Source organism: Rutilus rutilus (genome assembly GCF_951802725.1).
Source record: "Rutilus rutilus genome assembly, chromosome: 6".
NCBI classification, from domain to species: domain Eukaryota; kingdom Metazoa; phylum Chordata; class Actinopteri; order Cypriniformes; family Leuciscidae; genus Rutilus; species Rutilus rutilus.
The window spans coordinates 14,739,067-14,749,219 of NC_140214.1; the positions used below are offsets into that span (position 1 = coordinate 14,739,067).

General features: G+C 37.3%; 2 protein-coding genes across 2 annotated transcripts; both read left to right on the plus strand.

Moving 5' to 3' along the window:
• On the plus strand, nt 1-5,003 carry LOC311291865 (interferon-induced protein 44-like). Its single transcript, XM_084411190.1, has 9 exons — nt 1-84; nt 1,044-1,078; nt 1,336-1,825; nt 1,924-1,975; nt 2,962-3,157; nt 3,233-3,385; nt 3,515-3,686; nt 3,901-4,001; nt 4,090-5,003. Exons 3-9 carry the CDS (start codon nt 1,342-1,344, stop codon nt 4,273-4,275), a joined length of 1,344 nt encoding a protein of 447 aa, XP_084267316.1. The 5' UTR covers nt 1-84; nt 1,044-1,078; nt 1,336-1,341; the 3' UTR covers nt 4,276-5,003.
• A 365-nt stretch (nt 5,004-5,368) lies between these two features.
• LOC311291866 (interferon-induced protein 44-like) lies at nt 5,369-8,146 on the plus strand. The gene is made up of 8 exons (XM_084411191.1): nt 5,369-5,461; nt 5,700-6,186; nt 6,273-6,324; nt 6,473-6,668; nt 6,780-6,932; nt 7,050-7,221; nt 7,409-7,509; nt 7,606-8,146. The coding sequence occupies exons 2-8, from the start codon at nt 5,706-5,708 to the stop codon at nt 7,789-7,791; spliced, it is 1,341 nt and encodes a 446-aa protein (XP_084267317.1). The 5' UTR covers nt 5,369-5,461; nt 5,700-5,705; the 3' UTR covers nt 7,792-8,146.
• Nucleotides 8,147-10,153: the final 2,007 nt, after the last annotated feature.

Genomic DNA, 10,153 nt, shown 5'->3' on the forward strand with positions numbered 1-10,153 from the left:
ACAACGCTGAGTTTCAGTAAAAAAGAAAGTAATATCTTTCTGGTTACCGAAGGAAAGCGGACGAACCTGAAGTCTTGTTCCAAGGTGAGCTGATTTCATAAAATGTAATTTTTTTGCTAGATCAATGCATTTTTATATTTTATATTTAAATATTTCCATTTAGCATACTTTTTATAATGTGACAATTTGAATAACTTGAATTCTTTCACATGAATTTGGGTGTGGACGGGACACAGTTACAGTTTTGGAACCGGGATACTGTTCCATACCATTTTAAGCTTTTCATGGTTCATTCCATGTTTTATAGACAACCTCAGTCATGCTAATTCAGATTAGCACAGTTGGTTTTAAATGAATCTTGTTTATTTTAGTTTAGGACTTCATAATCCAGGGGCTGGTAGCATGATATTAGTTGAACAAACTCATGGTTGTGGGATAGTTTTGAGTTGATAAAACCAAACCAATCCAATCAGGCTTTGTTGGCTTGGTACCATGACACTGGTCATCAAATTTTCATCATGAACCGTTCATGCAGCACATGCACTTTAAAGTGTGACATCGGCAGGTATGGCTTGAAACAGAGAAGCTGCGATTCACTTTTCGTGAGAGAGTCAGCGTATAATTCTCTATTCTGCTCAAGATTAAGAGATTGAAGAATATGAAGTATATAAATGCATTTACACTGCAAAGAGAAAATACTGTATCTTGCAATATCAGTGCAAGAGAAAGGTGTGAAGTTAGTTTATAGTTGATCAAATATTTCAACCAGATGGAACTGGATAAATATTCTAAATGTTCTGTCATTATTTTCCTGTTATCACTGTAAAGCTGCTCAAAGAAACAATCTGTATTCTAAAAAGTGCTATAGAAATAAAGATGACTTGACTTGACTGTGAAATTGACTGCAGGGCTGGGTTTTGTGCTTAACTGGTTTACTGGAAATATCACAATAAAGCAAACCTGTACCGCCACTTCATTTTTATGACGTGCCTTTACAACGTTGAGTTTCAGTAAAAAAGAAAATAATATCTTTCTGGTTACAGAAGGAAAGAGGACGAACCTGAAGTCTTGTTCCAAGGTGAGCTGATTTCATAAAAAGGTTTTTTTTTTTGTTTTGTTTTTTGCAAGATCAATACATTTTTATATTTTATATTGAAATATTTACATTTAGCATACTTTTTATAATGTGACAATTTGAATGACTTGAATTCTTTCACATGAATAAGGGTGTGGACGGTAATCTAGTATATAGTTTTTCAAAAAACGTTTAAAGGACCTCTTCTTTCCATTCCATTATAACAGCATGCTTTAAAATGTTGGTTGAATGTTTTTCAGATCATTATGAGCACCATCATCACATCCAGCTTGACCAAATGGCAGAGGAGGAAGCTCTGCTCCTTGCTCAGCCATGACAAACTCAGCCTGCTGTTCAAAGCCAGTGTGCATGGCTACCATATCAATACATTTCACCAAAAGTGTAATACTCAGGGGCCAACTGTTATTGTAGCTTACAATAAGTCTGGATATGTTTTTGGAGCTTTTACCAACAAAAATTATGCGCAGACAGGACAAAATGTTGTTGATGTGAAAGCCTTTCTCTTCAGCTTTAATGATAAAGAGGTTAAAGGAGATCCTCTCCGAGTGTTCAGTGAAAATCCCCAGTTTTCTTTCACTGACAATGGTCCGAACTTCGGTTCTTTAATGTTTCTTCACAATAACACAGCCACCGTCTACAGTAATCCAGCATCAGCATACAAATTCGATCCACATAAGATGCATGGGAATGACTTACAGCTGACCGAATGTGAGGTGTACAGAGTTGAAGGTTTGTATTATTTTGTGCTAATGTTTAGATAATTTATGTGAGAGTAGTGCACTTGCAGCAATGATTGTGTGAATAACTCTGGTTTGGATTCTCACCAGACTGTGAAGGACTCATGGAGAAACCATGGAGAAATGTGCAGTGGAACTCTGAGTGAGTGAAGCAAACCAAATTCAGTCTTCTTAAAAATAATTCAGATTCACTAATGTGGTCTGGTTTCTTTGTTTTTATAATCCTGCGCCTCAGGATTGTTTAAAGCTACAATATGTAATTTTTTTCGCCGCTAGCGGTCGCTAACCTCTTACAATAACAAAGGCATAGGTTGATGACGCATAAGCGGAATTATGGAACTTGTCATCATGCTGATGGATCTAATAATGTTTATGGATGAGTGAATACATTGATGTTTTTAACATGACTGTGATATGAAGCATGGCACGATTGCTAATGAGAGACTGACATCAGCGCCACACGCGAGTCCCGCGGATATAAAGGAATAAGGACATTTTATTCTACCGAACTACCCGCAAGTGCAGAAATACTACTCACACAGGTCAGTTTATTTGACGAATTAAACTTGTGACGTAACGTAGCGGTGTTTCATTTGGTCTACACTACCACACTAAACTGCATTTGAGTGTGTTGAAAGTTATAATGTTATTCAATGTTATACACGCAAGAGCTGCATCTCTGTCAAGTCAAAGTTGGTCGCGGACGTGGAGCTCGGCATCTCAAAAACGCCACGCTGATATTGATCCTCATTTTAGTTTTCCTTTTGTCCCAAAGTCTGCTTGCCATGGTCCATAATGTTTGAACGAAACAAAAACAGCGTGAGCGTGCCACTAGACGTAACGCAGTTGTCCACGTTTGTCGCCATGGTTACTATGGCAGTACGAGTGGAAACCAGGGATAACGCGGATATTACATCATTGACAGGTGACAATGACCAGGGACGAACCATTATTTAAAATTGGAATTTCTCTGAAATTAAAAATCTTTGGGAACTTTTGGAATATTGTAAGTACACAACTGCAGGAAATATATCACACTGTGAAAGTGATTTTTGGATATTTTATTACAAAAATCTTACATATTGTACCTTTAAGGAATCTGACAATTATAATTAATAATGTTTTTAGGAGAAGGAAGGAGCTCTTGAGCATCATCTCAGGCTGGAAGCCTTCTGTAAGCTCAGTTAAACATGCTCGGATTCTACTGGTTGGTCCTGTTGGGGCTGGGAAATCAAGCTTCTTCAACTCTATCAACTCTGTATTCAAGGGTTATGTGAGCACCCAGGCCAACACTGGCACTGCTGGAACCAGTTTGACTACTCAGGTAGAAGTGCAACTTGATTATTACACCTCTGATTACACCTCTCTGTTCTGTATTAAAAATATTTGTGCCTTGTAGTTCCGTACCTACCACATAAGGCCAGGCAGCGGTGTCAGCCATGTTCCCTTCACTCTGTGTGACTCGATGGGTCTAGAGGAGGGTTTGAACAGCGGTCTGGATGTAGATGATTTTGCCAGTATTTTGAAGGGTCACATTCAAGACAAGTATCAGGTGAGAACTTCAGTAAAAGATAAACATAATAGTTAATAGGTTTAGAAGATATTTTACTAGCTAGTTACATGATTTTTTTTTATATATATTCTTGATGATTTAAAGATATTTGACATATCTTTTTCTTAGTTGAACCCATCAATGCCTATACAACCAGACTCCCCTGCTTACCATAAATCTCCTGACCTGAAGGATAAGATTCACTGTGTGGTGTATGTGATTGACACCAGCAAAGTCAAGCTCCTCTCTGACAAAATGATCGAAAAGTTTGTGGTTTTTCGAAGGAAAACCAACCAGCTCGGTGAGTGACTGACAATAATGAAACAGATTTGAATTCATTTCAAGTGACATGAGTGTATTTTGTCATTTAAATGATGAAAATCCTTTCTCAAGAGCACCTCTTGTGGGGATTGAGTGTACAACTAACATAAATCTTTAACCACTAGGGCTGCTTCACCCATAGTTTAATGATCTCTGGGATTTTATAGCATTTAAGGTGTTATTCTGTACTTCAGGTATTCCTCAGCTGGTTCTGCTCACTAAGGTGGATGAGGCCTGTCCCTTAGTGGCAGAAGACCTGAAAAATGTCTACCAGAGCCACTACATCAACAAAATGGTACAAATGAATATGACTTTATTGTCAGTATTCTATACTGTTCTCTTTCACATCTTGTTCTTGAGTATGATTAACTGTTTTGTGACAGGTGCAAGAGGTGAGCGCTCAGCTTGGAGTTTCTTTGTCTGCTGTGATCCCAGTGAAGAACTACTACCAAGAACTGGAAATAGACCCTCAAACTGACATACTGCTTCTAAACGCTGTTGTTCAGATACTCAGAGCCGCTGAGGGCTTTTTTGATGATTTTTACAATCCAGAGGGCAATCCTAAGTAGAGCTCAGTCTCTTTTCCTTGTCTCACCTAAAGATGGATGTAGCCTATTATTTGTATTAACAAATTGAATCTTTCGGTTTTAAACGCATACATTTATATTTGTTACAGTCTGTGCTTTGAGTGTTTTCCTCTCTCTGTAAATGCGTGACATCATTACTCCTTTCATCTCTCTGAGTATATGTTAGTTTAGGGACCCTTACTTATTTTTAAGAGTGGACGCAGCCATTTGTAAATCGAATGTGTTTGGTTTCCGGTGTCATCTGCTTTATTATTTTATTATTGTTATTTGTTTGTGTTTTGGTAATTTGCTGTTAAGCCTTTTCGAGTTATTTCACCTTCTTGGTTCTCTGATGAAACAAGTTTTCTTTTGCTCCTGGTATTTTGTTTTTGTATGAAATGTTTCGATATAATTGCATCTTGGCTTCATGTGTCCTTTGTTGCACCTTTTGCAGTGCAATTGTAGTCGGTTACTGATTCCAAATTACATGACAAATATTGTAGTTAGTATAATCCATTACATTACACATTTAAGGTGATATAATCTGACTACTTTTAGATTACTTTTGACCTAACTAATTTATCACACTGATTTGAACAGGAATGAATGAAATATAGTTTTGAACGAAAATACAAAAAGAAAGAAAATATATGAATAACATGAAGTGCATTAAATTTTACATTATGTCAGGGTTTCCTACACTTTTTTTTTTTTTAAATGATACAATTTTCAAATGAAAAGAATAAAAAATGACTAAATAGATAAAACAAGATATGTATTTTATTTGTTTACCATGTGACCATTAGAGAACCGTGAACTTAATTTTATTATTTATTATCATAATAAATGTAGCCTATTATAAATATTTAGGTTGTGGTTTTTTTTTTTTGCAGGGCAGCAGAGCTACAGTTTAAAGATCCGAAATGTCCTTAATTTTGAGATTGTCTACATCTTGGTCTGATAGAAGCTTTATTAGGTGTCATTACTAAACTAGTTTTTATTCGAGTGTTTTAATTATGAAACATCACATCACTGATTTACCGAACCTGCCAGAACCAAACTTACGACGGCACGTTTCATTTTTGTGACGTAGGCTACGACGTACCGCAAGTTGCGTTTCCCTAAAAACGAAAGTTATCTCTTTCGGGGTTGCGAAAGAAAGCAGGAGATTCTGACTACTTGTTCCAACGTAAGCTGTTTTAATTTCATTTGCATACTTAATATAATTTGAATTATTTGAGTCATTTCGGATGAATTTGGGTGCATGGGTGAAATAATAGCCAACATAGGCTAGGCTACGTTGCTCTTTTTTTACATAGGCTAGTTGCATGCATATTTTACAATATATTCAAAATACTTTTAAAGGACCTCTTCTTTCCATTCCATTATAACAGCATGCTTTAAAATGTTGGTTGAATGTTTTTCAGATCATTATGAGCACCACCATCACATCCAGCTTGACCAAATGGCAGAGGAGGAAGCTCTGCTCCTTGCTCAGCCATGACAGACTCAGCCTGCTGTTCAAAGCCAGTGTGCATGGCTACCATATCAATACATTTCACCAAAAGTGTAATAAGCAGGGACCAACTGTTATTGTAGCTTACAATAAGTCTGGATATGTTTTTGGAGCTTTTACTAGCAAAGATTATGGTCAAACTGGTCAAAATGTTGTGGATGACAAAGCTTTTCTCTTCAGCTTTAATGACAAAGAGGTTAAAGGAGATCCTCTCCGAGTGTTCAGTGAAAATCCCCAGTTTTCTTTCACTGACAATGGTCCGAACTTCGGTTCTTTAGTGTTTCTTTACAATAACACAGCCACTGTCTACAGTAATCAAGCAGCATACAAATTCGATCCACAGCAGATGTATGGGAATGACTTACAGCTGACAGAATGTGAGGTGTACAGAGTTGAAGGTTTGTATTATTTCAGATAGTTGCTGAGAAAATAGTGCACCTTCAGTAATTATTGTGTGAATAACTCTGGTTTGGATTCTCACCAGACTGTGGAGGACTCATGGAGAAACCATGGAGAAATGTGCAGTGGAACTCTGAGTGAGTGAAGCAAATTTAGTATCTTCTTAAAAGTAATTTAGATTTTAATTTGGTCTGTTGTCTTTATTTTAAGATCAAGGTCTTTTACAAAATGTTTCTCACTTACTGTGTTCCTTAAGGAATTTGACAATGAAATTAATATTTTTAGGAGAAGGAAGGCGCTTTTGAGCATCATCTCGGGATGGAAGCCTTCTTTAAGCTCAGTTAAACAGGCTCGGATTCTACTGGTTGGTCCTGTTGGGGCTGGGAAATCAAGCTTTTTCAACTCTATCAACTCTGTATTCAAGGGTTATGTGAGCACCCAGGCCAACACTGGCACTGCCGGAACCAGTTTGACTACTCAGGTAGAAATATACCCTGATAATTATACCTCTGATATTTTACAGAGGGATATATTGTGATTGGATATCTCTATACCGTATTTAAATTAATTGCTAAATATTTGTGCCTTGTAGTTCCGTACCTACCACATAAAGCCAGGCAGCGGAGTCAGCCATGTTCCCTTTGCTCTGTGTGACTCGATGGGTCTGGAGGAGGGTTTGAACAGCGGTCTGGATGTAGATGATTTTGCCAGTATTTTGAAGGGTCACATTCAAGACAGGTATCAGGTGAGAACTTTTGATGAAAGGTAATAATAACAGTTACTAAGTGTGGCAGATGTTTTATTAGTATTTTCAGTGTCACTTCTTAATGATTTAAAGTTTTACTACATGTTTTTTTCTTAGTTTAACCCATCAATGCCTATACAACCAGACTCCCCTCATTTCCATAAATCTCCTGGCCTGAAGGATAAGATTCACTGTGTGGTGTATGTGATCGACTCCAGCAAAGTCAAGCTCCTCTCTGACAAAATTAATGACAAGTTTGCGGTTTTTCGAAAGAAAACCAACCAGCTCGGTGAGGAAATAACAATAATGAATTAGATTTAAATACATTTCAAGTAACATGAGTGTAATTTGTCATTTAAATAATAGAATATTAGATGTTCAGCCTCGCTCAAAAAACACAAATCTTTAACCACTAGGTCTGCTTCATCCATAGTTTAAGGATTTTATAGCATTTACGGTGTTATTCTGTACTTCAGGTATTCCTCAGCTGGTTCTGCTCACTAAGGTGGATGAGGCCTGTCCCTTAGTGGCAGAAGACCTGAAAAATGTCTACCAGAGCCACTATGTCAACAAAATGGTACAAATGAATATAAATGACTTTATTGTCAGTATTCTATACTGTTCTCTTTCACATCTTGTTCTTGAGTATTTCTGATGAACTGTTTTGTGTCAGGTGCAAGAGGTGAGCGCTCAGCTTGGAGTTTCCATGTCTGCTGTGATCCCAGTGAAAAACTACTGCCAAGAACTGGAAATAGACCCTCAAACTGACATACTGCTTCTAAACGCTGTTGTTCAGATACTCAGAGCCGCTGAGGGCTTTTTTGATGATCTTTACAATCCAGAGGAGAGGTCTGAGTAGAAGGTTCTGGATGTATATTACAATTAGCAAATCGTACCTCTTTGTTTACATTCATATTGTTTTAGGTGACAAATGCATCTTTGTTTGTGTAAGGTCTGTTGACATTTCTACTGTTGCTCTTAGCATGCAATCAGTTGTGTAATATTCAAAGCTTTCTTTTCAGTTTGAGAGAAAAATTTGTAGTTTTCAAATTGAAATAAAGGTCTTATTAAAGGTCTCATGAAGTTTATTTGTTGTAGAAGATAATGAAATAAATACATTCACATTGTACAGTACCAACAATGAACCGTAAATGTGTTTAAAGACAATTGTTTGTACTTGATCTAACCCATAAAAAGTACTTTTGTTAATGTAACCTAATGTAGTTAGGTTGATATAGTGAAATTAAATTAAAAACCAGTTCATTTAGAAGCATAAGTTGCAAAACACTTTTTGCTGTGTATGCTTAAACTCACAGTACAAAAACTTCATCCAGTCTTCATGTGAGATTGCCTTTAGAGCAACTGATATGTTGCAGTCATCTCATGGGAGCAGATATTTACTCCTGTCACCCATCCTTTAAGAATCCTCTCATTCCCAATGTCTACAACCATACAGGTTGTTCCACCTTGTTTTGCATTGCAGAAGTAAGTTAATTTCTGTGAATTTGTGAGACTTCTGGTTCATTAGCCACTATAGGTAAATAACTAGAAAAATAACCAAGTGCTACAAACCAGTGTGTTTATAATTGCAACACTATACATTAAAATAACATGGAATAAGAAACAGCAGTTTGCAGTATCAGGCAGCATAACAAGCTGTTTTGTACAGCTAAAAGTAACGAAGCGAATGACACCAGACGCCAGACACATCAAATTAGCTCTTAAGGTGGATAATGTCCTCTGTGGCTAGTTGCGTATTAAATTAGTCTTAAAGGTTAGTCATGTAATTGTTTTTTTCTATAAGACTGGTCATAACTTTTTTTTTTTAAAGAAAGTTAAACCGGTAAATTGGTCTAGTTTGAATATGAAAAGTAAGTCTTTTCAGATTACTCCTTGACTATCTGTTGGTCAGACTAGTTCTTAAGACTCAGTATTAACATTGTGACTATTGTTATGTTTATGCAACTGGCCCTAAGGTCTGAGAGAATAGCTTTCTCATCATTTGAGAGACTAATTTCAGGAGTGCTCTCCTGAAAGTTTTCTTCTCCACTAGTAGGCCTATGCTCCTCCTTTTCATACTTTGGCCGCTCTCCCTTCTCGTTGGGCCCAGGAGAGCCTTCTGGTTACCCAGCTGGAATGGGGGTTATTTGTGGGGCTCCAGGCAGAATCTGGTGCAAGAGGTGAGCGCTCAGCTTGGAGTTTCCATGTCTGCTGTGATCCCAGTGAAAAACTACTGCCAAGAACTGGAAATAGACCCTCAAACTGACATACTGCTTCTAAACGCTGTTGTTCAGATACTCAGAGCTGCTGAGGGCTTTTTTGATTCACAATAACACAGCCACTGTCTACAGTAATCCAGGAACATACAAATTCGATCCACATAAGATGCATGGGAATGACTTACAGCTGACAGAATGCGAGGTGTACAGAGTTGAAGGTTTGTATTATTTTGTGCTAATGTTTAGATAATTTATGAGAGAGTAGTGCACTCGCAGCAATGATTGTGTGAATAACTCTGGTTTGGATTCCCACCAGACTGTGGAGGACTCATGGAGAAACCATGGAGAAATGTGCACTGGAACTCTGAGTGAGTGAAGCAAACCAAATTCAGTGTCTTCTTAAAAAAAATTCAGATTCAATAAATCAGTCAATGTGGTCTGGTTTCTTTGTTTTTAATATCAATGTCTTTTATGAAATGCTTCTGACTAACTGCGCATCAGGATTGTTTAAAGCTACAATATGTCATTTTTTTTCGCCGCTAGCGGTCGCTAACCTCTTACAATAACAGAGGCGTAGGTTGATGACGCATAAGCGGAATTATGGAACTTGTCATCATGCTGATGGATCTAATAATGTTTATGGATGAGTGAATACATTAATGTTTTTAACATGACTGTGGTATGAAGCATGGCACGATTGCTAATGAGAGACTGACATCAGCGCCACACGCGATCCCGCGTATATAAAGGAATAAGGACATTTCATTCTACCGAACTAGCCGCAAGTGCAGAAATACTACTCACACAGGTCAGTTTATTTGACGAATTAAAATTATGAGGTAACGCAGCGGTGTTTCATTTGGTCTACACTATCACACTAAACTGCATCTGAGTGTGTTGAAAGTTACAATGTTATTCAATGTGTTATTTTGTTGGCTGTATGAGACTGGCAGTAAGCTAGATCAACATTAGAATAACATACTGATCATATTCTAACATTTC

What these genes read in the sequence shown, in the direction of transcription:
- LOC311291865 (XM_084411190.1), top strand. Translation starts at nt 1,342, where the DNA reads ATGAGCACCATCATCACATCCAGCTTGACCAAATGGCAGAGGAGGAAG. An exon ending in AAGGAAAACCAACCAGCTCG is followed by an intron (nt 3,687 to 3,900) that starts GTGAGTGACTGA and finishes TCTGTACTTCAG; the next exon opens with GTATTCCTCAGCTGGTTCTG. An exon ending in GCCACTACATCAACAAAATG is followed by an intron (nt 4,002 to 4,089) that starts GTACAAATGAAT and finishes GTTTTGTGACAG; the next exon opens with GTGCAAGAGGTGAGCGCTCA.
- LOC311291866 (XM_084411191.1), top strand. Translation starts at nt 5,706, where the DNA reads ATGAGCACCACCATCACATCCAGCTTGACCAAATGGCAGAGGAGGAAG. An exon ending in AATGTGCAGTGGAACTCTGA is followed by an intron (nt 6,325 to 6,472) that starts GTGAGTGAAGCA and finishes TAATATTTTTAG; the next exon opens with GAGAAGGAAGGCGCTTTTGA. An exon ending in GCCACTATGTCAACAAAATG is followed by an intron (nt 7,510 to 7,605) that starts GTACAAATGAAT and finishes GTTTTGTGTCAG; the next exon opens with GTGCAAGAGGTGAGCGCTCA.